Source organism: Aythya ferina (genome assembly GCF_964211825.1).
Source record: "Aythya ferina genome assembly, chromosome: 10".
In the NCBI taxonomy this organism is placed as follows: Eukaryota; Metazoa; Chordata; class Aves; order Anseriformes; family Anatidae; genus Aythya; species Aythya ferina.
Window position 1 is genome coordinate 15,701,624 of NC_140306.1, and position 27,759 is coordinate 15,729,382.

The 27,759-nt window shown below is 51.3% G+C and overlaps 1 protein-coding gene across 3 annotated transcripts in view; it reads right to left on the bottom strand.

Moving 5' to 3' along the window:
* The window catches only part of RNF123 (ring finger protein 123), a 47,042-nt gene extending 19,656 nt beyond the window's left edge, over positions 1-27,386 (bottom strand). For 2 of the 3 annotated variants that reach the window (XM_084531449.1, XM_084531447.1), the window contains exons 1-31: positions 27,231-27,386; positions 26,243-26,382; positions 25,346-25,430; positions 22,472-22,551; positions 21,900-21,997; positions 20,915-20,969; positions 20,500-20,585; positions 19,709-19,795; positions 19,138-19,205; positions 18,242-18,367; positions 17,421-17,535; positions 16,513-16,617; positions 16,251-16,376; positions 15,515-15,607; positions 15,245-15,318; positions 14,638-14,755; positions 14,322-14,421; positions 13,907-13,968; positions 13,200-13,271; positions 12,399-12,519; positions 11,499-11,600; positions 9,886-9,992; positions 9,188-9,386; positions 8,508-8,653; positions 8,239-8,322; positions 7,300-7,407; positions 4,467-4,644; positions 3,386-3,460; positions 958-1,045; positions 759-846; positions 552-636 (exon numbers count right to left, since the gene is read on the bottom strand). In XM_084531449.1, coding sequence (XP_084387575.1) covers positions 552-636; positions 759-846; positions 958-1,045; positions 3,386-3,460; positions 4,467-4,644; positions 7,300-7,407; positions 8,239-8,322; positions 8,508-8,653; positions 9,188-9,386; positions 9,886-9,992; positions 11,499-11,600; positions 12,399-12,519; positions 13,200-13,271; positions 13,907-13,968; positions 14,322-14,421; positions 14,638-14,755; positions 15,245-15,318; positions 15,515-15,607; positions 16,251-16,376; positions 16,513-16,617; positions 17,421-17,535; positions 18,242-18,367; positions 19,138-19,205; positions 19,709-19,795; positions 20,500-20,585; positions 20,915-20,969; positions 21,900-21,997; positions 22,472-22,551; positions 25,346-25,430; positions 26,243-26,324 — 3,013 coding nt within the window. In that variant the 5' untranslated portion in view covers positions 26,325-26,382; positions 27,231-27,386. Of the gene's footprint in view, positions 1-551; positions 637-758; positions 847-957; positions 1,046-3,385; positions 3,461-4,466; positions 4,645-7,299; positions 7,408-8,238; positions 8,323-8,507; positions 8,654-9,187; positions 9,387-9,885; positions 9,993-11,498; positions 11,601-12,398; positions 12,520-13,199; positions 13,272-13,906; positions 13,969-14,321; positions 14,422-14,637; positions 14,756-15,244; positions 15,319-15,514; positions 15,608-16,250; positions 16,377-16,512; positions 16,618-17,420; positions 17,536-18,235; positions 18,368-19,137; positions 19,206-19,708; positions 19,796-20,499; positions 20,586-20,914; positions 20,970-21,899; positions 21,998-22,471; positions 22,552-25,345; positions 25,431-26,242; positions 26,383-27,230 lie in introns of all 3 variants that reach the window. The other variant, XM_084531448.1, reaches the window with a different exon arrangement.
* Between the last annotated feature and the right edge of the window lie 373 nt (positions 27,387-27,759).

Sequence of the window (27,759 nt, forward strand, 5' to 3'; positions counted from 1 at the left end):
GAGGAACCCCTCGGTGTGACAATAGTGCTGATAACTGAACTGCCATCACAGACAGGCCAGGCTCTGCCAGGCTCCAAGAGAGATGCCTGGTTAAAACACTCCCCGCTTGCAAACTTCTCCAGTGCCCTTGGGCACCCACTCCGTCTCACGGGGTACCTACTGCTTGCCATAGTCATCAGCTCTTACCCATAGCAGCTGCTTGCTGCAGACATCAAAGCTCCTTCTCCTACGCTTACATTCTGGGGTGACACTCTTGTAAGGATGCACCCCTGGGCCTCTCACCTTGCCCTTGAAGGGGAGAACCCCCCTTGGGATGAATTCAACCCACCACCCGGTCTCCAAAAGAGTCATCAGCAAGCGCAGAAAGACTGGGAACGCCCAGAAAATGCTGGCTGCAAAGCTCAGGCCTGGATATTTGGTTAGGATCCCCCTAATTCTGCAGCCATCTCACCACTGGCCTGGCCCATAGCAGCGATGCCTGCTAGAGAAGATGCCATTCCTCCCTCGACCACCCTTCATTATCCCAAACGCCAGCCCCCCAGCCCACTCACTCTGCAGGCTGGGGAGGCTGGCGTCCTCAGGCTTGGTTTTCAGCAGGTGTGGGAGCCGTGTGTATCTGTACCCAAAGCCACAGCCCTGGTAAAAGAGATGAAGAAAGATCTCAGAGGGTGACAAACAGTCGGGTTTTGCTGCTATCCAAAAGCAAAACGCTCGGTGTCCCCCCAGCCCTGGGTGGTGAGAGAGGCAGGGATGCTCACCCGCCACAGCCTGACGAGAATCCAGTTGGTCTGCGCCCAGGGCCGCTGCTCGTAGGGAGCCAGGAGGTTCTTCATCATGGAGATCCGCCTACCAGACAGGAGACACGGGTCAGCTGCAAAGGGTCTGGGGACAGGGAATTAAACAGGACACACAGCAGGACCCAGCCATTCCGCAGGGAGCAGGCAGGGCAGCACTTACTGCTCTTCGGGGATCCTCTCTACAGCACGCAGCGAGTGGGGGTAGCAGACATAGCTGGCCAGCGCCTGCATCAGGGAGTCCCGGATGTCTGGGGAGGAATGAGAGCGGGTTAGGACAGGCATCCAAGGACACACGGTGTGCCACAGAGCACTTGAACACCAGAGGCTGGGAGAAACTAGCCCTCTTTTATACCAGACCCTCTCTGGACACGTTCTGGGGAAGAACCAATTACACAGACACCAGATTAGTGGGATCAGTTGATGTGGTCAAGGGAAGGGCTGCCCGAGGGACCTAGATAGGCTGGAGAAATGGGCCAGCAGGAAATTCATGAAATTTAAAAAATAATAATAATAATAATAATAAAACGGTGAAACCTGGGCCTTTGCAATGCTATAGGCTGGGATTTAGTGGGTGGGAAACAGCAACCCGGGGCTCGAGGCAAGCAGTAACCTGAGCTTGGGCCAGCAATATGCCCTGGCAGCAAAGGAGGCCAACAGTATTCTGTGCTGCATCAACAGGAATATAGCCAATAGATCAAGGGAAGTGATTATCTCCCTTTAGTTAGCTCTTGTTAGATCAGACAGACACTGCATCCTATTTTGATACCCCAAATACAGGACAGACATAGACTAGAGTGAGTTCAGCAGAGGTCTGCTGAGGTGGTCAGGGGCTGGAGCACTTGCCCGGAAGGAAAAGCTGAGGGAGCTGGGCTTCTTTGGCACACAGATGATAAAGCTTTGGGGTTTACAGCAGCCTTCCAGTACCTGCAAAGAGGTTATCAGGAAGCTGAGATGTGGTCAGTGACTGTGGTTACAAACTACTAGCGGTAACAGTGTGAGGGTAAGAAAGAATGGGCACAGATTAAAACAAGAGGTTCACAGTGGATATGAAGAAAAATGAGGACAGTCCAGCACTGAAAAGGGTTGTGCAGAGAGGCTCCGTGTTGTGCAGCCTTCATCCTTTGAGGTTTTCAAGACCAGAGTGGATAAAGCCCTGAGCAGCCCAGTCCAGCATCATAACTGACCCTGCAGCTAGAGACTTCCCGAGACCGCCTCCAACCTGAATGAATGATACTGTGATTTCTGCCTGACCTACACTTTCAGTCCGAGAAGCATCTGCACCCTCTGTGCAGAGGGAAGCTCAGTCATGAAGTGACAGTGTCTGAAGGATAAGAGTCAAGTGCCCTGAGTCTGTCTCCTGAGTCCATTGTCTCTTCTGTCTTTAGCCGTAGCAGCTGAGGGTATTCCTAGACTCTTACCTTCCTGTTAAAGGTAGCAGGGTACTTCTTGATCTACTCCTGTGCAGGCAACCAGGTAACTTTAAATCATTTTAATCTAGAGCACAAGCTCACCTAGCCAACCTCCACAGAATCTAAAGAGCAGCCAAGCATCCTGGTGCTCTGCTGTGGATGTGACAGTCACCAGCAGATGAGCAGTGTGACAAGCAGCACTGTGGTCTGCGACAGAAAAGTATGCCTACAGCCTCAGCCTGGCATCTCAGAGAGACAGTGTGATCTAAAGGATGAAGGGAAAGCAGCTTCTGAAAGAGGAGCAGGGTCACTTCTAAGTCTAGATGACACAGCTGAGAGAAGGACTCGTGTGTCCTCCTGGGGAAGCAGGGTAAACACACCTTTAGAAGTGGCTACTGAGTTAGGAAGAGTTTAGAGCAGTACGAGCCTAGGCCTGTGTCCCAAACTGGTTTCCATGCAACTGGAACTAGACATGTTGGATCATTCGGTCTCCAGGATCCCCACAGGTATCATAAGGTTCAAGGTATCAAGGATCATACACTCAGGGACCTTCACAGAGGACACGCTGAGCTGATGAAGGAAAAACACTAAAGTCTTTCTCCAGAAGCAGTGGTTTCCCTACAGACTTAACCAAGATGAGCATCAAGCTGAACAGGGCATCTTGGTTTGGCAGTAAACCCAGTCCACTCAGCAGGATGCTGGGTTTCTCCAGCAGCCCAAGTCATGCCCCAAACACAGAGAACTAAAGGCAGAAGCACACATGGAGAGATCAGCATTTTAGTACAAATTTGTGTTCCTCACGTTAACAAAAGCTCACAGCGCACTGGGGATGTCTGTTTACGGCCCATCTCCATCTGCATCTGCTCGCCTACTCCTACTTCAGCTCAGGAAACACAGAGACTCACCATCCTTGTGCCCTGGCAGCTAAGAAGAAATCCCAGACTCAGTAGCTGGGACATGAGTCCTGCTCTCACAGGGGTATCCCAGGTCATGTATCTAACCCTGATATAAGCAGGACGTGCTGGGTAAGGGCAGAGTCCAGACCCTCTTTGTATGTGGAGGTATAGAGCACTCTGTGAGCTCAGCAGATAGATCCCAACACGAATCTGCTGAGCCACCAGCAGCAGGACCAGTCAGGGCTGCACCGTGTCACCCCAAAGAAGAAGAGAGCAGCTTTACCTGTGCCCACAATCCTCGAGTCAGCAAAGTGCTTGGCCAGGATGGCAGCGAGGCGCATCAGAGTCTCTTCATAGCCTGCAAAGAGGAGGGAGAAGGGGTCACGCAACAGGGCAATGGGCAGCCCTGTGGCCAGCTTTCCTGTGGGCACAGGGCAGGCCCCAGGATTCATTCCTGCTGCAGCTACCTCTGCAGTTTTGTTGTGTGTCTAGCTATCAAAACAAACAGATGGGAAAACATGGGTCTACAACACAGCCTCCCACCTCAGCGTACAGAGCCTAAATCAGTTACTCTGAGGAAGATAAAACCTTGCTACTCAGATGGCAAGAGAGAGAGGCTTAATGCAGAAGGGGCTAAGCAACACAACCAGCACCCGGTATCTATGCAGAGAAGCCACATCCAGCCTGCAGGCCCTGAAGAAATCTGCTACTGCTTAATTATGCTGCTCCCTGAACAGCAGGTACAGCTCTCACTTAATGGATGTGAACACTTTAATTATGTCTTGTTGGCTGGAATGGCAGGTCGTCCTGCCTTCACAGGCTCTGGAAAGCACAGTACAATTTTGCTACGAACCACTGGGGTCACATAGCCAGGAAAAGCACAGAATATGCACAGAGGGAATCCACCTAAACAAAGATGGTTGGCACGAATTGGGTGGTCATCTCTGTATCCCAGTCCCATGGAGATTTGAAAACAGTCCCAATTTCTGCACTTGTGGCACATCTCCCACCACCCAGCAACCAGCAGCCAGCATGTGTTGTCAGGGCAATGACATCCTTCAGCATCCCAACCCATTCTTGACGGCTCCTTGCATATGAAATCCATAGCTGCCAGTGATTTTCACTACAGCCAACACCACAACAGCTTCGGGCAAAGCATGGGATCCCTGCCTGAAGCTCAGCAGTAGGAACCTACTCAAGGAACAGCACTCAGGACTTGTTCCACATCATATAGACAACATAAAGTGAAGGACATCACAACCAGCGGAGGACACAGATGGGATGCCCTTGTATTTCATCACAAGGATGTGGCTTTATTTAGATTTTATCAGGCCAGAATTAGCAAGGACTCTCTATCCCCTTACCTGGAAGCTCCTCCATGCTATTGACAGGGCTGAAGTAGTTCTTGAGTGCACTGTAGCTGTTCATAGCCACACTGAGGTAGAACTCTGGCATGAAAGCAAAAAGCGAGCCTGTCCTGTCGCCGTGCTCGATGGTGCGGATGCACACTCGCAGCAGCCAGTAGATATCCTGCATCTTCTCCTGACCAGAGAGAACACAGCAATCCCCAGTCAGTTCTGAGCATCTTCTCTTTGGAAAAACACAGCAGTCAGCACAATGCCCAGGCCTTAAAAACATCTCCGTGTCTGAGGTGTTCCTCAGATGGCTGCTCTAAGTTCATTAACCAGGTCTGTGCTGTTGGATCTTCTCATAGAGCCACAGAAGTGTCAGAGGAAGGAACAATCAGGGATCCCTACACCAACCTCAAACTCAGCGCACAGTTAGCACTAGTGTGAGACCAGAGCAGCAGTGGCTTTGTCTCGCTGAGCATTGCAGCCCTCCGGGAACTGCTCCTTGGTGGGAGCTATCTGACCACACAGGCCTGATGGCAAAAAAAGGCACACTAATTTTAATTCCAAGTACAGTGGCTGAAGGAAGGCAGGCACTAGCATTCCCAGCATAAATCTGCTAGAACAAAAGCTCATCTTTTGTAGGAACTAACAAACGGGAACTGGCAGAAAGCTCACACCAACTCAGATCCCTGCAATAGGCAGCCACTGCCTTTTGGATTCTGTGCCAGCCATTCCTGAGCAATACTGGCTTCTTGCTTCTCTAGCAAAGCTCTGGGGGTCCTAGATCAAACCCAGGAAATGTAAGGTCATCTACATAACTTTAAGCTATAAAAATCAGTACTAACAAAGACATAGGAAGAGGAAATGCTACTTCATAGCCACGAAATACCATATTTGCATATAAACAGAGAGAAGAGAGTTACTCTTCTAATAAAAAAAAAATAAATCAGAAGATAAGTGATTTCATTTGCTTAGGGGCTTTTCTAAAGTATGCCACTGCCATCTTTGGGAGACTTACATGGGTTTCTTCTGCAAATTACACCAAACTAGTATAAATCAAATAAATTGAATAAAAGACATCTTTATCTCAACACTGACACACACCTCAGCTCAACTGTTGCCTTCAGGATAAAGAACAATTGTGCAGACAACATTAAGGCAAAGAAAGCTGCATTTGATTTTATAAAGACTTGATAACCTAAAAACACCATCTTAGGTATTGCCAAGATAAAAGAATACCTACACCAAGAGGAGAGAGAGAATCACCCACAGTGTGACAGATAAATAGTGTCATCACAAAATAAGAAAGTACTGCCTACTTTAAAACTATGAATGTTTTGGTCTCCCTTTCAGCTCACCTTGAACCCCTCAGCTCAGAATAAACTAGTAACTAATTCCCCAAAGGAGCAGCCTCTCCCATGCTCAACACCTCAGCACAGAGCAGGACTTCACCTCTAGATGGAGAGCAGGATCAGTCTCTTTCTGTTCAAGAGCACCACTCACAGGGATACGTCCCTCTGCAGCATGCAGGTCCTGTGGAGGCTGGAGCCCACTGGGGGCACGTCTCCACTGGGAAACGCCTGTACCAGCTGTGAGGGGCAGCCCTCGAGGTGCAGGCAGTATGGACAGGCTCCTCCATGCAGCCACACTCCTCTCCAGAGCAAGCTCACTCGGCTCCTGGCACACATTTCACAACCCAACTAGTGACCTGCCTTCCCTGCAGACCAAGCAGGTTGAGGCAGAAGCACGAGCAGATGCTGCTGATAAATCCAGAAGAGTGACAAACCCGCACTCCCCACGTTTAATAGGACAACAGATCATCTGGAGACACGAACAATTATGCTGTGACTGATATGCACACCAGTAACGCCCCCCAGCGTCTCAAGAGGAGCCCAGGAAGAAAGGTGTATTTTCTGGCAAGCATGGTCTATGCTAATGCAGCTGGAGAGCTCCTGCAGTGCCGCACTGTGTCTTGCAATCCTGTTCTGGGCATGAAGGAGAGGACAAGTAAAGAGCTTGAGTCAGATCAGCCACTGCTCCTGCCACTGCAGCTCTGCCAGACATGTTCGTAGGAGCCACTGTTCTTCCACTCCCTGTTTACATCCTGAGACACATGCTGCTACTGCATGTTGGGAGAAATGTGTCCTCTTCCCCAGCACAAAAAAAAAAAAAAACACCAAAAAACGTACAAACACAGATGGGGCAAGGCAATGTGCAAAGGAAGACAGGAAGAGGAGATCTGCGGAGTGTAAGAGCACAAACTGCTCATGAGAAAACAGTCCAGAGACCTTACCCCAGAAGATGGTGAATGCAAGGAAGAAAGAACAACCTGTGCAAACAGTCAGTGGGTTACTGAATGTACAAAGCCCTCTCTCCCCATAGGAACCAAGTGAAGAAGGGGAGAACACCTGAGCAGAAAAGCCTAACACTTGGCTCTTGCAGACTGCAGGAAGAGCCTTAGTGAGAACTCCCTGTGATACGCAGCACAGCTCAGGGAAATGCTTCGCAGTAGCCTCTGTCCTCTAGGCACTCCCCAGGAACTGGACGGGGCATTTGGCCTGAACCCGTCTGTCTGCAGAGACCTGGCTTCCCGAGGGAAAGCCTACAGCACCACCCAAAGCTCGGAACAGATCGGGACGTGTCCTAACAAACACTTAGGGACCAAAGCTGGGACAGGAAGGGGTCCAGGCCTCGGAAGGAGGCTCATCATGCACATGAAGGTAGAAACAAGCCTCACAGATCAGCATTGCTCCAGCACCAGCAAAAACGTCACGTGTGACACCACAGATACAGAGACACGCGCTCTTGGTATCTTCTGAGCTGCCCACGTTGCACTCCTGCCCACCTTTGAATAGATGGTGACATTTATCCAAGCCAGGCGACGACTCAGGTGATTGAGTTTCTCAGAGAAGACCTTTTGGCTCTTCAGCAGCTCCTCATGGATGTCTCTCCTCTGAAAAAGAGTACAGAAATGCATGGGCAGATACCACTTCCACTCATATTATCCTTTTTCAGAGCTGGACAAACAACACAGAAGCGAATAACACCTTGGGGCTAGCTAGGGAGTATTAGCAGGAAGGAAGGGGTCAGCAGCCTTTCTGCAGAAGGAGTGGGAACCAGTGCTATAAAAAGCACTTACTGGCCCCAGCTGCAGCCCACAGGGCCTGATGCAGACACTGGTCCAGTGTGCAGAGTGGCTTTAGGGTCAACTGCTGTCAGAGATACTTTTTTAATGCATCATCAGATACATTCAGTCTCTGACAGCTGGAACAGGACATAAGTCCAGCACAGCAGGGTATTTCCTCTTTTTTTTTTTTATTTTATTTTTTATTTTTATTTTTATTTTTCTTCTGGACCTTTCATTGTGCTTGTGAATGACAGATGTAAGGAATAGCCCCAGCAGCCCAAGCAGAAGTGGTGTGGCTGGAGATTGGAGAGTCTCCTCTGAACAGGAAACCTTTCCAAACCATAAATCACAATCCTGGGGTACCCCCACATTCCCACCCCAGGAGACTGTCTCCAAGCTGCCTGCAGCACACAGAGGTTTGCAAGTTGCCACAGACTGTCTGGGAGAAGCCGAAGCAATTACTTCAGTGCCTCTGTTCCTTGAGGCAGTGGTACAATGGGTTGGCACAGCATGAAACGTGGCTGCCAGCTCCAGGCATGGGTTACTACCCCAACGAGACGTTGCTCCAAGGCTGGAAATCAGGCACTGTGCTTCATGCTTTCTGCCAGGTACTGAGGAGCTACCAGAGAATGAAGCTAGGAGTCCAGAGACACTTACCCTCTTTGGGCAGCGGCTGATTTTTTCCTCTGTGTCTTTCAGTGCCATGGCATACTCATTCACATCATCTGACACACCAACCATCTGAAAAACAAGCAGATTCCAACAATAAACAAGGGTATTTTTTCCTCCAGATACACAAGCATGCAAACAGATCCCCCATGGGGGTTGGGAGGACACACAGTCACTAAGCAAGCAGAAAACAGAGAGTCAGTGTAGAAACAATGGAGGTTGGGAGAATGGATGCCTGCAAAGCATGTGTCACTTACCTTCCCGAGCTGCTGGTGGACGCTGAGGTTGTACATCATCACTATCCCATCCAGGATTTCCAGGAGGGAGTTCTCTGTGATGGGCTGGTCTGGTTCCTCTGGGGGTCTCCCCAATAAGAGACCCTCATTTCCATGGTTGCCTTCAACTGCAATCCGCCCCCAGGACAGGAGAGAAGTTCTCAGCAAGACATTTTGGCACCTCAGCTTCTGCCTGCACCTCTCCCAAGTCAGCGGCCAAAGCTCTGCTGTTCATCTAAAACACATTCTGCCTTCCCATCCCGTGTGATTCACCAGTCACACAGACACACCGTCCCCATCTCACTGCCTGCATCGGGCTGACCTGGCAGACCTGCTCAGACAGACCCAGGCTGTGCTTCAGAGACCTGCCTGGTCCCACCCCAACAACAACCGTGCTGCCTCCGCACTACATCCCCACAAAGTCTCACTGCCCTTGCAGAAGCCAAGGCAGCATCTCTTTGCACGGAGTGACACCATCAACAGCGTCACATGCAGGACAGCCAAGTGGCTGACTGCGGACTTGCAGGTCTCAGCATGGCCTGGAAACGGGAAGGAGCAATGCTGGAAGCAATTAGGTTGCTTTATTCTTGAGAGTACTGGGAGCTGAAGATGCCCTTCTCCCAGGGACCAGCTGGGCCACGCCACCATGCAGCAGTACTCACTGTCCTCCTCCGTACGCTGCTCCACGCTCAGCGTGCGCACTTTGACCTTCTCGAGGGTGCCCAGCGGGCGCCGCGGGTTCATCAGGCTGACAGCCGCCGTGCTGAGGAAACGGTTGGCGCGGCCCAGGGTGGGCGAGCTGAGCCAGCCAGGTCTGGCAAGAGCTCCACCGATGGCCAAGGCAGCAGAGGGACGCTGGGACTGAGAAGAAATTAAGGGAGGAACAGTTCCGGCTGTTAGGCTGCTGACAGCTTGTCCCTGCAAAGATTTTGGTGCAGGAGGAGGTATTTTCCCCGCCGTGTCTCGGCCAGCAGTGGCCAGTTAGCAAAGGTGTATTGTGTTCCTTCCTAAGGGCACGTGCCAGGCACAACCAGCAGATCTGCACAGCAAGAAGTTGCCTTGCACCCCTTCAAATGCAAGTGTCAAGAGCTGCCATTGAAGAGAGGGGGCACATTTGGGTCTGTGATGAGTCAGAATGTGGAGAAGAGAAAATTTTGCTGCTCAGATTTGGGGCATCCAGGACCTTGCTGATCTACAGCAGCTCACATGCATGCTTAGCTGTTCACCTGATCGCTCATGGGCTGCTTACAGTCCCAGCCCAGACACTGCTTGTCTCTAAAGCAAAGCTCTAGTAGCTAGAGGCTGAGCTTGCTGCCCCAGCACCAGGGGCCCCACTGATGAATCGCAGTACATGGCTCACCTGTGCAGCTGATGTCGCTGATTCCTCATCTTCATCAAGATCATCCATAGTCACTGACTGCAGTTCTGCAGGGTCAATCAAGACATTGGCTTTTGCAGCCAGGTCATCTGCACAAAGCACACCAGAGCAGCTGTGAATGCACGAGTTACCTGTCACAGCCCTTGGCTCATCTTCTTTCCTGCTTCTCAGCAGCAGAGAAGCAGGCGGTGAAGCTGGGCGCTGCATCAGAACAGGCTCACCGTCCCCTTTACGTGGCATAGATCTGCCCTTGCTAACAGAACAAAGACCAAGCAGCTCACCCAGAACACGTTTCTGTTCCTGTTCCTACCAGCAGCAAACAGAATAACTGAGGAACCAGGAGACAACTGCTGGGGACAAACTGAAGTAGCATAGAGAAGGGAACTCAGGGCCTGAGACCATTTGATAAGCCTACAACTCTTCAACACTGCCCCGTTGTATGTCCCCAATTCACTAGGACTGCAGGTCCCCCAAAGCGCAGAGGAAGGCTGCTCTGATGGAGAGGGACTCTTTATCACAGAGTATATTGATAGGACAAGGAGTAATGGCTTTAAACTAGAAGAGGGTAGGTTTAGATTAGATATAGGGAAGAAATTCTTCACTCTGAGGGTGGTGAGGCCCTGGCCCAGGTTGCCCAGAGAAGTTGTGGATGCTCCATCCCTTGCAGTGCCTAAGGCCAGGCTGGATGGGGCTGGGGGCAGCCTGGTCTAGTGGGAGGTGTCCCTGCCCATGGCTGAAGGGTTGCAATTAGATGATGTTTAAGGTCCCTTCCAACCCAAACCATTCTCTGATTCTATGACAGCTATGCTGTACAAAGCCTGAACATTGTGTCTTCTAGTCCACAGCCATAGGTTTAAAGCTGTCCAGGAAGGACACGGGGCTGCTCCGTGTTGGAGCGTTACAGCAAGGAGCATGCAGACATTTTCACCCCCAGCAGAGCCACGCTGACGGGCAGCACTCTGACAGCTCCCAGCCCTTGGCTGGGGAGCAGCAAGAGCACTACCCCTGCGGGTGTTCCCAGACCATCCCCCTTTCCTCCACCAGCCAAAGGCTGAAGCAAGATCCCCAAAGGACTGCTCGACTTGGATGCCCAGTCCCACCACTGCAGGCCTCACGTGCCACTACGTGCCAAGGCAAACTGTAGAGCTAACCCCCGGCCTACAGGCAGCCTCCCTGGCTTTGCCCCTGGGCAGGCTGGGGGTGCTCTGACACAGAGAGTGATACAGTGCTCAGCTCCTCTCCCTTATGCCCACCACACACCATAAGTCTGGGGAAAGGAATAAAAGTGCAGCAAGAGAAAATCAGGATATCAGATTAGAAAAAAGTTTGCAACTGAACATTCAGGCCAAAGCACGCGATTAGGAAAAGATGACAAATTAGTGCCCCAGTCAGGGATGTAAAGCTGTAAACTTAAAGCACACTCCACACCAGACAGATGCTACCTTCTCTAGAGTAACTTGCATCTCATTAAAGCTCAAGTCTCCTCTCTTTCCATTTAATCACAATTAATTATTCACAGCTCCCTCCCTGGGATGTCTCTTGGGTGAACTTCAGCCAGGACCTGGGGTGAAGGTATTGGAAGTGAGAGCACTTACCTTTCAGGGTCTTCTTGAGATGAGACAGGAGACCTCCAAGTCGCTGAAGGTCAAAATAATCCACCTTCCCGTTATAGAACAGCTGGGGAGGGACATACGCCTCTGAAGCAGAGAAGGAGATTTGTTTGTCCCATCAGTGCCATGCACAGGACCCACACACACACCAGCACACACAGGTAAGCCCTAAGACAGACCCCAGGGCCCAGCCTGAAGCCACGCTGAGTGACAACTTGTGCTCTTGTAAGAACACACGCCGTTGAGGCAGAGGCAACTTCCAGCATGAAGCAAGTATGAGATTTGCACAGAAACAAGAGCAAGTGATGGTCATTGACAGCAAGCCTCCCAGCCACAGGCACTGGGGAAGATTGGATCCTTGGAAAACTCAGCAGCTTTCCACCCGGCTACTCCAGCTCCAACACTGAGTCCCACAGGGTATTGTAAGGTACTTATTGAAAGGATAAGCCAAAAGCAAGAAAAGGGACAGGCAAAGCTGGGTTCAAGAGTGGAAAAGCAACTAGCATTGACTTGGTTTCCCCAAAATCCCACAGTCTCAGAACCAAGAAAACAGACAAATATCTTTCTCTATACTTGAGCTACTGGACCACTGAGCTACCCTCCTACAGACCCGTACTCAATACTGGACTCTGCTCCAGAACATACAGGATGAACTAGCAAATATAGGTGATATTCTGCAATTCTCAAAGGAATTATCCAGAACTGGTCAAGGTATTAAGTGGAATAGATCTGTATATAGGAATTTCCAAGAGTGACTGGGAAATACAGGCACAGGGTGACAGAAGGCACCAGCACCCATGAGATACGCAAAACTTTCGGCATCCTGGAGAGGCAAACCCTGGCCCAAACACAGAGCATCCTCAAAGCTTCTCCACCAGACCTTACCATCACTGCTCAGCGCAGCAGGGGTCTTCGCCTTGTGGCCATCCCAGAAGAAACGCAGGGCAGCAATAAGCCGGTGCAGGAAGCACACCATGTACTCTGGCGGGCACAGCACAGTCAAGTTCTAGGGCAACAAGGAGAGTTCGGCCATTAGGGCAGGTGTGAAAGTGCATCTCAGTCCCAGTGGCCACGTGGGACAGGCAGAAGAAACCTGTTCTCAGCCTTGCTCAAAGCACGTTTTGCAGTTTGCAAAGAGCACCTTTAGCTTCCAGCACTGGGATGGAGCCCAGCTCTGATGGCAGGCAGCAGCTTCCACCTCTAAAGTCCTCGGCCCCAAAACAAGCTGGGCTGATAGAGAAGGATGTGTACCACGTGTTCCACCACTAAAGGAGGGCTGCTCTTTAACACAGCGAGGCAGATGAAGAAAGGGTTGATTCTAAAGCTGCAGGCTGACAGCCTGACCCAGAGCTGGAAGGCCAGTCCTCATCCAGGTGGGGAAGAGGATGCCAAAGCCAGCAGGCCAACTGTGGCAGAGCACACCACAGCTGCACTTGAGAGATTTTAGCAGGATATTCAACTCACACCCAAGGATCTCCTTCCACCTGAATCACTACACAGGACTTGGTTAAGTTAAGCTCCCTGGTTTCTAGCCTCAGATTTTCTCCCTCCTCCCCACACACTGCCATATCTAGATCTCAATTGCTCATCTGCTGGAAGCAGCCCAGCCAAAAGGGTAAGAGCTCCCACCCTGGAGGAGCCAGCTCTCAGGGTGAGGCTTGCAGTAAGGCTGGTCCTCCAACTTACCCCTCTGTTGCTAGCATTTTCCTGAAGAAACTTGCGGAATTTGTTTAGGAAGATGTATCTGGAGGCTTCCCCCTGGCAGGAGGAAAAGGAGATGGTGAACTCACATGGAAAGGCATTAACTGTCCACCTCTGGAATATGTTTGCCTCAAATCACGCTTGCCCAGGGGTGCATTCAGGCTTCAGGCACTTAAAGCAGAGGGGCACCGTATCTTTTTCCATATTAGTTAGGCAGACCCCCAGCGTAACTCTACATCAACACGTATCCAGAAACCCCACAAAAAGGTCTGGGCCTAGAGTGATGCCTGAGTACTGGTGGGGTCTGAAGGTACTGAGAACAGAGCAGCTCCCAGTGTCTGCCTGGGAGCTACACTCCGTAGCAGAGAGCACCTGACCCAGTCTCCACCAACACTGGAGCACCCACGAGTCAGAGTGGAATGAACTGCAGTCAGTTTGCGACTGCTTAGTTCAACAGAGACCCAAGGCTGGCCTAGATGCAGCTCATACAACCAGTTAACACTGGCAAAGCATCTGATACGGAAGTCTGAACTTCCGTACAGACACTGTGATGCGTTAGCCACCATGCAACTCCCAGAACTGCTTCTGGCCCCAGAGCTGGCACTCAAACTCTAACAGAAAGTGCAGAAATCTGTACCTTACAAGTCCTGGGATGTGGAGATACGGTAGCAAAAGATCCACAGAGTGCTTACCCCTCCTCTGTCTTTGTTGTTCAGCAGCAACTTCAGAATCTGAACCTGGAGACCTTCCACCACTAGAAGAGGGACACAACAGTCTGCTGTCAGACAACAAAAACTGGAGAACTACCAACCACCCATATAACCCCAACTGCAGCACCCTGTCACCAGGAGAAAGGCCACCTCCCCAGCACAAGCCACCCAGGAAGAACCAGCATCAGCAGAATGTTAGTCCCATCACTGTGAGAATTTTCTCCTTCTCCACCTAGCAATAAATCCATCCCCAGCTGACAGGGATGCCCCTAAAGGGGACAGCCACTAAAGGGTGGCTTGCTCACATCCCCTGGTGAGATGCTGCAGCTCATGGATTGGTCCCTCTGGCTGCACACAAAGTATGGGGTCTTGGCAGTTTCCCTCTTTCCTCACAAACCTTCGATGCGTTTCTTGAGCCGCTGGCAGCCTCTTTCATACGCCCGCCGCCTCAGCCTTTCCTCAGCACTCTCCTCCTTCACATCCTTACTCTCCTTGCCCTGGTTGGGGGACAGACCCTGATTAAGAAGAGAGCACTGCACAAGGAGAAGTGTCTTGTCAAAGGAGGAACAGAAGCTCACTGAGACAATGTACAAGTGCATGACAGCACCTAGCAGCACGCCTAAACCACCAACGTTAACACAGTTGTAAACACGGGGCAAGCAAACGATGGGTACAGCGGGCCACCAAATTCCTTTCAGTCTCCTTTTACTCACCTCCTTGGTGAAGCGGTTTGGCCACCACGTGGTGGGAATGAGCTCTTGCAAACCAGCCTCCTCCACCCGAAGCGGGCTCTTGATGTAGAAGAACACGACCGAGCGGAGCACATCAAAGCTGCAGCAACGTTAAAGCAAGCACAGCAGCTACATCAGAGAAGGGGCAGGGCACGTTCCCTCAGCCGTAGTGAGAGACCCCTCTCCAACAATCACTAAAAGCTCCGCAAAATCCAGAGCCCCCTTCTCCTGGGAGAAGCCCCATGCAGGGGCTTCTATCACACTGGCTGCCCAAATGCTATAATGGCAGCTGGACTGCTCAGAAGGTTGGTTATGCTCTAAAGACACCAGAGAGGTTGGTCAGGTAGAAATAAAGTCCTGTGTGTTAGTGATGTGGATGTGCCCTTCCCTCGTGGCACTGCTTCCCCATCCTCACAGCAGAACTTTGCAGAGAATGGTGTCAGGCAGACAGAGGAGACCTGAGCAATCAGAAATGAACTCCCAAAGATGGGGTGGTTTCTGCCTCTCAGGCCCTGCAGATCCCTGCAGTCTCCTTGGCTGTGTTATTGAGGACAGGGAAGACGAAGGCTAGAGGAGGCACAAAGGATACAGAACATTGCTGAGTAGATATTTCCTGGATTTCTCATGCTTCAAGACTGCAATGGTGAGCCGGAGGTAGTGAATCTATGGAAACAGAAGAAGCGAAACTGACTCCATCTACAGGAGGGAACACAACGCTCTAAGAGGTACAATGGGACAGAATTGTCATCTCTAAATCAAACAACTGCAGATTATACAAAACATCAGGTACCCCTGGACAAGGGGACATCATAGAAGCTGGCTAGTCACAAATTCCCAGGGGTCGAGAAGTACAGCTTACCTGCAAACCCAGGTCTGGGATGATGGGAGAAAACCTGTAAGCCCGCAGCAGTGACATCAGCAGCTGCTTGAGGCACTCGTGCACTTCATACTCCTGAGAAAATAAGAAACACGTTGAACAGCAACAGCAAGGTGTCAGCAACAGCAACAGGTCTCCAAGTATGGCTTTGGAAGGATGCAGCATTCACTTCTGCACTGAAAACGTAGGTGCTCAGAACCCCCAGCGTCTGTTCCCCTGACTCAGCAGGGGAGTCTGAGCAGTGGCTGGTGCCATCACTTTGCTGCAGGGAGAGAAGCAGCTGCACTAGTAAAGCCAACCCAGCAGATGTCTACAAGAAGCCAAAGTCCCAGGCCCCATTTGGCTGGGGTAAGTCACCCACGCCCACGTCCCCGAAACCTACCCAACACACAGTGTTGGCAGCACCTACCCCAAAAGGAAAGACAAGTTACTCTGGTGTAAATGTGATGATGGAGGAGCTGCTCTGTTGAGCCCCACCAGCAGCCAGCCCACAGGATAAGAGCTGTCTCTTCTACAAACCCAGAAGCCCCACTGGGACATTTGGCTTCATTTGATGAGCCAGACAACCTCAGGGAAACGATGGCCTACTGCAAAATCAGGAATCTGATCACCAGAAAGGGAAAGAAGCTGATCACTACCAGTATTTTTGGGTGAAGTTTCCTGTGCTCAGCACCTCCAATAGCCTCCCTGGGGATGAACCAGTGCCCTAGCAACTTACCTCCATGAGAAGCCACATGAGATCCAGCAGCTGCTGAATAAGGGGATGGGCCTCCACTGCCCCTCCTCGCTCCAGGATGCTCAACAGGAAGGTCATGAGCACATCTTCCACCAGGTACACCTTGCACTGCAGACAGACAGGCAGGTCAACAGCCCTCCAGGGCAGAGTCACTCCCCAGCAAAGGCCAGGGCCCAATTCACCTCCCCTTGCAAGCACAAAACGAGGTACTTATAGAAACTTGCAATGAGCAGTCAAAACTCACCATGAGAGGGGAGAAATAATTGAAGATGTGGGCTAATGTGATCAGCACTGTGGGTTCTCCCTGCAATTGCCACATGGATGTGTCCTTCTCCACCAGCTTCCCCTCCTGCAATGCCAAACCCAGAAAAACACACAGCTTGGAGCTAGCCCAGTCCACCCTGCACCAACGACCGAATGAACTGGGGGCCTGGAGTAGCCACTGTTTGCTACCCCACGCCTCATTGGGCTAGAAAGCTTGAATGTGACAAATGAGGGTGGCAAGGCATCCAGGACCATGCCTCTGGAGAGGTGTAGTTCAGATCAGACGTCATTTATTATCAGTAACGTGCACGCAGCCTGGCAGGCTGTTTTTCCAGAACATGGTTTGAGTGCGTGTGACTACTTGTAAATGGGAATCCCTGCAGAACACCTCAGCTAGTAAGCCAGGCCTCCAAGCTAGCTGAGATCAGAGCAGAGGGCATTCCCTGCAGAAACAGATCATCTCTCGCCCTAGAGGAAAAAACGTTTTCTAGTGAACACTGGTATAGCCAGAACAGTTCTCAAGGCAGACCTGGCTTGAGAACTTGACTGCATCGTGGCACCAGGACATCAGGAAAATGTTTGGGATATGAACAAGTTTCTTTCAAGGCTGCAATATCACATGCATCAGTTCTGACCCCAACAAACATCACCCCTTGGAAGAAAACTTCGTAGGACTGAGAACAAAGCCCATTATGATTTAACTTTAGCCTCAGGGTGGAACTATTAGGAATCCCACTTTGCAAGTCCAGAGATGTGCATGCCCCATGCAAAAGCAAGCAGGTGTTTAGACTCATAGGTGTATGGAAACATCTGGGCTACCAGCAGGTACAAAGGAGTGCAGAACCATGTTTCCTGGCCCCACAGACCTGCTCAGGAACCTTAGCCTACCGTCACATCGATCCCGATATGGATCACGTTCTTCAGGTAGCCTAGAAGCCTGCGAGCCTTCACGAGGTCTGCGACAGGAGGGTCTTGCAAGGGGTGGTAGCCTTCCACTGGATACGTAGGCAAGTGTTAAGGTGCAATCTGATCCTTTCAGCACCTCTTTTGTTTGTGCAAAGAAAATAGTGTCTATTTTACTTTATATCCATGCATGCCTAAGTCACAGTTCAAATCAAATAAATAGATGATAAGCCACAGGATCTTTTCCCCACTTTGCCCATACTGCAACCACCAAGGATTTCCCTAAATGCTCTGTCCTCATCAGAAAGACCACCAGGAGCCTCCACGACAGCTGTTAACAGGCACATCCAGGACTGCTCTGACAAGGGCTTCAGGTCTCAGCTTCTGCACAGACACTGCAGGCAATGCTCCTACCACATCAGAGGTCCTGCATGGCTGAGAGGTGGAAGAGACCCAAAGCCAACAGGCTCAGAAGCACAAATGCATGAGGGTTTCCAGACCTGGAGAGTGAGACCTTTGCAGGAGCTGAGTGCCTGGGATCTGACATCACGCAACTGCAGCATAAGCTACTGAGTAAGAGCTCAAAGCAAACCTCATTTCAGCAATTGCTGGCACCAGAAAAGGTGACTGCGTGCCTTGCAGTTGTGAACTGAGAGATGGCTGCTTCTCTCCTTGATTCTGCTCTGAGCAAAAGCACCAAGAAAAAGTGAACTGCACTCAGGTACGAATATTCTATAGCCTCAAAGGGTAGTCTCAGGACAGGTTCTTCTCCCTTTAGACATCCTCTTCCCACACCCAAAGGATATCGAAGTGGACGGCTCCCAAAGTTAAAAGCAACAGACTCTTTGAACGAGAGACTGATAGCAGGGAAGTATGCCATTCCAGCACCTCTTGTGATGTTATCAAAAGCAGTTCCCAGAGATATGCCATTCCTGAAAGAAGAAAAACCAACAAAATTTGAGCCACAGTAGGAGGTTTTTGTGGTCAGCTGGACAACCCAGGTATCGGCATTCCCCTCCCAGAGCCCTGCCAACATGGACACATCAGTCATTCACGGCTCCTCGCCTGGCAGACATGCAAACCCCACAGTTTTGCTGAGCAAGTGCCCTGGGAAGCACAGCAGAATTCCCATTTTCATATAACAGCATGGGAAGGCATTAGAGTCTGCACAATACAAAAAGCCCCACTCAGCACCAAGGGCAACCTAAATCCTTACTAGATATCTGACTGGCAGGGCATATTAAAGGCAGGTGACATTTTTGGCCTCATTCATTTGATGTTGGTGGAAAGAAAAGGAGAATGGTCTCAGTCTACTATTCCTGAAAGACAGCAGAAGCCATCTCCCTATGAGCCTAGGGCAGGCAGGGTCTACACTGGCCACAAAAGCAGTCAGTGGGGCTCAGCCAGCTGTGGTATGAAGCATCACAGCACATGCCTTCCCTTCCAAAATCCTAGGAAACTTTAAATAGACTTAGGAGTTGCTTGGGCACCTTCTTGCCAGCTGCTCCCACCTGAATTTTGGAGACTCAGAAGTCCATTTAGATGGCTTCTGAACACAAAGCAGAGAAGCAGAGGCTGGAGCTGCTGAGGAACTTAAAGGAGAGAGGGTAGAAAGAGGGCTCAGCAACCTGCTGAGCAGTGCCAAAGCACGTATACAACACACAGCCACCTGCAAAACAAGGAACGGGAGAAAGATGCTTACAGGCAGAAAGCAATGGTGCCCTCATCGAGGTCTATCAGACAGCTGACGATGTCTCCTGCCGCCCAAGACTGCAGTAGAAGGAGAAGAAAGATGTTAGACATATATCCAGGGTGTTCCCACACCAGAAGACAGACTTTAACCCAACCAATCCCCTGTGATTCAGGGTTGCAGGAGAGACAGCTCCTTCTGACAGCAGCTCATGTGGCATTTTCAGACACTGCTGGAAGCTGCCTCTGGCTAGGATCTTTTTCCCCCTCCAGCACTAGGGATGTGCATGGGATCAGACTTATACCAACACTGCTTCATCCTCTGATGGGCTACAAAGAACCAGAGCCTTCCAGACACCACCAGCATCACTATGCTGGGGATCAGCCTGTTGGGGTTGCTAAAAGAAAGCACCTACATGGCACACACAGCACCTCTCAAGTACCCATCAGTGCTGGCACACAGCCTTCCCAAGAGCACACTGAAGCGGGGAGCACAGCCCAAGGGCATTTCACAGAGCCCATACGAAGCCAGGAAGCAGAAGGAGATGTCTGCTTCTCTGCCTTCCTGGGAGGACAGTACTCACCTTGCCATAGTTGGTAGTGGTCACATTCCATTTGCGCACCCTGTTGCCGTCATATGCATATGAATCTGGTGTATCTCCAACTCCTTCCTGCACCAAAGTACAAAAGAGATTCAGACCAGACCAAGCAGAGAGGATCCCCTTCCTTGCAAGAGCAGCTTCAAGGGGGAGACTGGCAGGCAGGGAGAGCAGCTGACAGCACACATGCTCTGCCTGGGCAGAGTGAATCCAATGACCTGTGTGATCTTTGGTTCGGACACATATAATATGTGACTTTGGGGTCAGAAGAAGGGTACTGTTATATGACACTGCCAAAACAGCCCCTCAGGATGCCTGTCACCTCCCCTCTCACGCAGTGTGGAGTGGCAGGTTAGTGAAACTCCACAGCTGGCACACCTTCCCAGCATCAAGCATCCTACCCAGCGCCTGACGAGAGCTGGCCTGGGCCTGCCTCCCCTGGGCGAAAAAGATCTGTAGTACTGGCTGCTGCAGGCCTTCCTGAGAGACAGCAGCCAGCATGGCATTGCCATGCACGCTCTGGAGAACCTGCCAGCAACACATCCATGCAGAGGCAACACAGCCAGTGCATGAGCCTTTCGCTCTACACACCACTCCGGGAACAGAGGACAGAAGGAGAATTGAGCAAAGATCTGTTAACTGCAGATTTGGCATTTCTAGTGTGTGTGGTGGGCACAAAATGTCAGCAGAACAGGACCTCAGCACTAATGCAATGCTCCATGCTGACCTAAAATGTGGTGGAGTAACAGAGCAGGTGGGTGCAGCAGTTACAGTACCTCCTGATTAAATCTGCAGTTGAGAGTACACCAGCCAATCTGCATGAGCCCCTGGGAAGAGATGAGCACCTCGTAAATCCATTTCCCTGAAAGAAAATGATGACACACACAGTAAGTCCATGCTGCTTGACCCATTGTTAGAGAAGCAAAACCTGACACTGCTCCCACAGAAGAGAATCTGGACACTCAGAGGACCTCTGCAACATCCCTGGCATTTCCCTCCCAATTTTTCACTAGGGTACCACGCAATCCTCCATCCTGACTTCCTGGAGAAGCCAGTGGATGAACTGGGGAAGACAGTGCTCAAGATCTAGAACAGCAACATATTCAAAATTTCCTGAGCTATCTAACTGTGCAACCCTCCACACACTCTTGCTGGGACCTTTCTCCAAGCATCACACACTTATCTCCTTACCTTTATACACGCACGTCGTGGCCCTGATCGAGCCAAAGTTACTGTGGCCAATCACCTGGACCGACAAACAAAAGAGATTTTAAAGTTAGGCAAAAAGGCCTGAAAACCAGACCATGATGAAGAACTACTCATGGATCATAGTGCGGGGAAGAGACGTGCCATATTCCCCATCTCTGAAGCTGTACTTAGAGCCAACAGGCCCGAGGGAACCATCCAGCATCCTCTCCACAGCTCATCTGGACTTGACAAACCCCAGGGACACATGCAGCACGGCAGCAGTACAAGGGACACGTGGTTTCCAGTGAATTGTGCCAGGCATACAAAGGTGGCCTTTATATAGGAAAGACACCTGAATCCTAGACAAATGACAAGCGGAGACATGGGGCAGCCTCCTGGCTACACCGAGTAAAGAGGGAACGAGCCCAGGAGCAAGGGTTGTGTGTGCTCAGTGCCAGTACAAAAGGAGTGGAGAAATGACTGAAGGAGGAAAGGATTCAGTTCCAGTGGATTCTTACAGCTGATTTTCTGTCCAAGGAACATCAGCTAAGGAAACAGAAAGGAGCTAATGGAAACAAAGGAGAAAGGAAGCAGCCAGTGCAGCAGCAAGGCCTGGCTTCAGCCTCAGCCTCTCACCACTGTTACAGAAGACTAGAAGGAAGGAAGGAAGAGGTAGTCACTGGAGGGAGGGACAGGAAAGCTGGCTGCTGTCCCCAACTCTGCTTAGCCAAGCTCTTCAGTGAGCCCCTGCGCCAGAAGACACTTCCCCTTCCTCACAGCTCCACTCAGAGCTTGCTGTGTCTTAGGGGCACTGCTAGACCTTTTCCCAGGAGAGCTCATGTATCTCCTCCAGGATCCCTCAGCTTTCTGGGCAGACTCCATTCCAAAATATACCATACAGCCAGTGACAGGGATCTGCCATGAAGAACAAACTGAGTGCTTTTGGTCTCACAAGCCCATTTCCTGCTGCAGCCAGCATCACACTCACCCCAAGTAAGTCATCATCAACCAGCAGGAGCCCCTCAAAACCGCTCGTGTGGTCCAACACTACAGTAGAGGGACCGAGCCGGCCCTCTGCTCCCTGATCTGAAACAAGAATTGCAGAAAACCTGTTAGGTTTTAGCAGCACACCTGGTGAGTGTCACCTGTGAGACTACAACAACACTTCAATTCTGCTGCTGCAGCAGCATACTCAAACAGCGTTATCCATGTTAGCCCATGAGAACTTCAGGACAGAAGACACCCACGATTTAAAAAGAAGCTTGCACAGCAACACTCAAGGTCTGAGCTATGCAGCAGTCAGGTGATACGTAAAACCTTCCACGTCACCTGAAAATTTTACTTTGGCAGAGTTCAAAGGCCAAACTAAACTCTGAGCCAAATGTTTGGCCAACACATCACAGAACTGAAGCCAGGCAGGATTTAAAGGGACAATAAATTAGAGCACAGGAGGGCAGAAGAACGCTTACGCAAGGAACTGTTTTGCATGGCACAACTTGTTCTCCCAATTAAGCAGCACAAGCAGAAGCACAAATTGCACAGACACGTTGTGTCTCCTACCTCGACTGTCTTCAGAGCCATTCTCCTCTGCTAGCAACCGGTCAAGGTGTTCCTGTAGGTTCTGGAACGTCAGGTGCTTTCTAGGGAATCAACACACACACAAGCTCTTCAGAAAACTCTGCCTTCAGGTTTGAAAGGCTTTCAGTCCAGACAGTGAACCAGGAAGTTCTGTTGATCTGTTTCTTGCCACGAATCTGAGGAATTTGCTGACCAGCATGTTGGTGCCATGAATGAACCAAGGACCAAACACAGCACAAACAAGCAAAGTAGTTAACAAAGGATCTTAAAGTCTTCAGTCTGCTCAAGAGGATCTTGCCAGCATGCATTATCAATGCCTACAGACTGGGACTGCTGCGGTCAGCATCATACAGATGCAGCCTACGTCAGGATTAGTTCTTTTCCCAAGTACTTCATAATACAAAGCAAAAGAGAAGACTGTACCAGCAGATGAAGCAGTTCAAACAAAGGTCAGGCTAGCCCAGCATCCTCCCTCTGACAACAGCAGAAACCGTGGTGTCTTCAAACCTTTTGTACTGACTAGAAATCTCACACCCCCTCATTCCAGGCTACCCCTTCAGATACCTTCCTCACAGCAGCCTCCCCCAGTTCTCTCATTTCAAGGCTAGCTTACTTAGCAGTTCATCATACAGGAGCCATTCGACTTCTGGCTGTTGCTCTTAGCCTTCCTCAAAACTTCTGCAGTTCCAAGTTACCCTTTTTGGAACCACGTGTTAATCAAAAAGAGCATGAAGCACTAACTCATTCAGTGACATAATAGTTTTCCTTATCTTATATCCCTTTGTTAACAATCCCTTGCTTCCTATTAGCTTTTTCTGACTTTCTTCTTGTTTTATTCCCTACCCAGTCTCACTCACGTGCAGAAGTCAGCTAATGACCCATCATTTTATTCACAAAGGTGGGGCTGTTCCCCTTTTACTACATCCCTTTGCATTTCCCTACAGCGACTTTCAATGATGACTTCACTATCCAGTCACTGTCTCACAACCACCCTATGTTTATATTGCTCTAAATAGCTTCATAACAGCAGCGCTTTGCCATTTCATGCTCTTTTCCTTTCCAAGCCTCTCAAGGTTGCACAGAACAACATCAGTCATACTGAAGGTCTTTTTGGGACCAACAGAATTTCCCTTTTCTGTGAGAGTCACTGGTTATTCCTGTCCCTGTTCCCATTTCCAAAATCTTCTGTGGAACAACCTTCTCACTTCCCTGGGACTAGGATTTACATGTAGGACCTCCCTAAGACTGTGGTAAGAGACATTTTGAAAAATCTGATGGATGTGAAGATGCACAGAAGTGGAAATGAAGAAGCAGCTTTGGTTGGCATGACAGAGAGTGGCTTCAGCAAAGCAGCTTAATCAGCCGCTAGCATGGAGAAGATCTGGAGAGAGGCCAGAAAAGCATGAGACAGCTACAGAGAGGTCTGCTACGAGCTCCACGGAGGAACAGAAATGTCCAAAGACAACATACCATACCATAACAGTTGCTCTCATGTGGCAAATGGTATTTTCAAGACCTATTTGACTGCTACTGGGCTTTCTACCAAATAGCCAAGTCCAGGGAGAAGGGTGGAAGGAAGCTAAAAAACAGAGAGACCAGGCAAACAAACTGCCAGTTCTAAGCTTTCAAGTCGTTCATCACCAGGCAAAGAAATTAGAAGTACAGAAAACCAAAACGCCTGGGCAGATGGGATGTTCCAAGGCACACTGACAGGAGAGCTTCTGGCAAAATAACATAACCTACTTTGCCTCCCCCCACAATAGCCTTAGCTCACTAAGTGTATAGAGGGCCAAGAGCTATTTTTAGAAGCTCTGAGCTCACATCTGAGCTGGCATCACTAAATATAGCCTGTGGAATGTGAGCGCAGCCACTCTGCAGCACCGCCAGCCAGCAGCAGCTATATACCTGCCTCACTCTGCAACACCTGTACCTGCCCTGAGCTCCTCTGACTTGCCTCTGGCAAAAGAACTAAATGCAAGGGAAGTGTTTCTCACCCAAAGCTACGAGTTGGTGGGCTACAAGGTGAAGGAGATCGGAAAACAAGCAGAAGAAAACAGACACTGCACAGCAACTCTGTGTTTCCGTTCCTTTGGAGGCTCCTAACGAGGAAAGCACCAACAGTTCCTCAGCCTGAGAAACGTACGGTCTCCCACCTATCAGTAACAACCTTGCATTTAGTTTACAGGGCACTGATGACCTTGCTTGCATTACTGCGCGTAAAACCTGTGCATGTTGCACTGCTTTACAACCAGAGGGAGAACAGGAACAATAAGATGAACACCTACTTGCCCACCTACTTCAGAACTACTGCCTAGTGATCTTGTAAGTGGGGTTGTACACGCAGAAATTTCTGAAGCATTCTTCCTGTCAAGCCCTTCAATTTAGAAAAGCCATTAAAGGACAAGAGCCTGCAGTCATTCCTGTACCACGGTGCTGATGTGCTTTTAAGAAGGGTCACTGCGTGGCACTAAAAGATCACAGAATCACAGAATTTTCTAGGTTGGAAGAGACCTCAAGGTCATCGAGTCCAACCTCCGACCTAACGCTAACAGCCCTCCACTAAACCATATCCCTAAGCTCTACATCTAAACGTCTTTTGAAGACTTCCAGGGATGGTGACTCCACCACTTCCCTGGGCAGCCTGTTCCAGTGCCTCACAACCCTTTCAGTGAAGAAGTTCTTCCTAACATCTAACCTAAAACTCCCCTGGCTCAACTTAAGCCCATTCCCCCTCGTCCTGTCACCAGGCACGTGGGAGAACAGGCCAACCCCCTGATCTTTCCTTGCACCGCAGTGTGGCTTTTCTGGGGACTGGTAGGGCATTGCTTGCCATCTGGTGAATGAGAAGTCCAGTACCTGTACGCAGCTGCGGGCTGGTTCCCATCAGCACTGGTAAAGACGCGATGCAGGTAGTCATTCAGCAGCCTGCTGTTCACTATCCCTTGTGAAAAAGGAGAGAAAAGTTAAGCTTAAGGAGTCAGGAGGTACACTCAAACCATTCATTTCAGGTACAAGCAAAACATTGATAACTACAAGAAAACAACCTTCCAGGTTGCAGATCAGCTCGGGGGAAGACAGCTTCAAGAAGCCATTTACCTTCTCACTGCCCTCACTAACAGTCATAATACCACTCCTGCACTTCCTGATGTCCTGCTCGTACCTGCAACATTCTCTGTAGCTACTGCATCTCTCAGCTGTGCTGGAGAAGATGCGGGGACAGAAAGGCTCGCAGGCACAGCTCACCTAGGCTAACTCACAGCCTCCTTAAGGCTGTACGCCTTGCAGTAGCTCTCCTTGTGCAAAACAATCCCTGGTGCCCCAGAAAGCAGCTTGCCTTAGCTGTGGGTGCCACGCAGCCCTCAAATACCAGCCTTGCGGTCTCACAAGCCGGACTGTGCTGGGGTGGCCAGTGCAAGAGCAAATGACTGCCCGGCAGTATCATCATTTCCGAGGAAAGCATTAATCCGAGAACCCGAGAGGCCGTCTGCCCTGCAAGGGGAACTCCCAGAGTCCGATGGGACAAAGACAGGCAGCACCACGTCCTCCAGCACCGCGACACGAGTTTCTGCTGGAGTCCCTCATTCTGCCCTCCCAAAATCTCGCCTCTGCTCAGGGACTCGCTCGCTTTCTGCCCCACCATGCCTCTCTCAGCACGGCCACCGCCACTGGCAGGCAGGCGATCTCAAGCGAGGCGAGGGGCGCTCGCCCCGTTCCACAGCGGTCCTGCTTGTGCGAGGCGTGTCCAGCCCGTACCTGCGACCTTGGACTTCTCCGGCTCAGTGCTCAGCCTGTAGTTCTTCCTCGAGAGAGCAGGCCCAGCACCTCGCGACGTCATTCTTCACAGGCACCGGTGCCAGAGCAGACATAAGACAGGCAGACGCCTAGACCCAAACCTGCTGGGGAGGACGCTGCCGTTAAACTTCTCCCTTTCTTGCAGGCTCACGAGCCTGGCCTGAACAACCCGGATAAGCCGAAGCCAAGTCCTTGTGCTAACGGCAAGGCCACGCAAGAGCCCAAAGCCAGCTGCCAGCCCTGCTCTCACCTGTCCCACCTGCCCAATGACCCAACAGCTTCCCAAGCAGACAGATCAGCCCCGCAGACACAGCGTTAAGCCATGCTGCAGCCCCACCACACCGACCCCATGACAGCGAAAGGCACGGGCAGAACTCAGAGCCCATTGCCACGTGCCAGGACAACGTCATTCAAGTTGCTGTTCTGCCCAGCTGACAATTACACCCCTCTCCTGCTTCTGATAACCCGCGTAGCTGACCGTCACCGGGAGGCACGTTCACCAGGCTTTGTGGCACAAAGCAACCAAAGACACAAGGGGAGCAAAGACTGGGGGAATCCAACAGTTGGTGCCCGCCTCGTACAGGGCAGAAAACGAGGTGGGGCGAGGAAAGCCCGGGAGCTTGCCAAGTGCCTGGCCGAACGGGACTGACCAAGTGACTGACCCGAGGGGACGGGGGGATGCACAGCAGCCCCTCTGCCCCCCGATGGCAGGGTTTCAGCGCACAAACACAGCGCCGGCCCCAGCCGGGCCGCCCGGCTCACACCCCGGGCCGGCCGGCTCCGACGGGAGGCGCCGCGGGGCAGCCCCGCACCCGCCCCCGGCCCCGAGCCCCGCCGCGCCCCCCGCTCCCTCCCCAGCCCCGTCCCCCTCCGGGGGGGCGCAGCCGGTGCCGCACCGCCGGGGGCAGCTCCCGGTAGCGGGGCCCAGGCCCGGCGGCCCCGCACTCACCGCCGGCCCGGCCGTGCCGCCGCCGCCGCGCTACGGCGAGCCGCGAGGGCCATGGCGGGCGGGCGGGCGCGTTGCCGGGAGACGGGCGGAGGCGCCGGGCAGGGCCGCGGCCTGGGCCCGCCGCTCCCCGGGGCTGTCCCGGGGCTGCTCCGGGCCCCTCGGGGCTTCCCGGCCCGGCAGGAGGCCGCCCGCAGCCCCGCGTCCCCGGGGCCGTCGGAGCCCGAGTGTGAGGCGACGGGAGGGTCCCGCCCGGGGCTTTGTTTGCTGCGGGTCGCCTCTGGGCACTGCTAATAAAGGCTGTCTGTCCTTCCTAAGCGAGATGGAGTTATTCCAAAATTCCTAGCAGAAAGGCAGGTCCATAGCCGTTTGCACAGCAGCAGCAATCAGTAATAGCAGCCCTCAGTCGCAGCACTGTGTATTTGTATTTTGATACCACATACTGCTGCGAACTAATCCCTAGTGAAGCAGCAAATAAGCTTGGGGGTGAGTAATTAAATGCTCGCCTCTATAGGAATATCATTCAAAATAG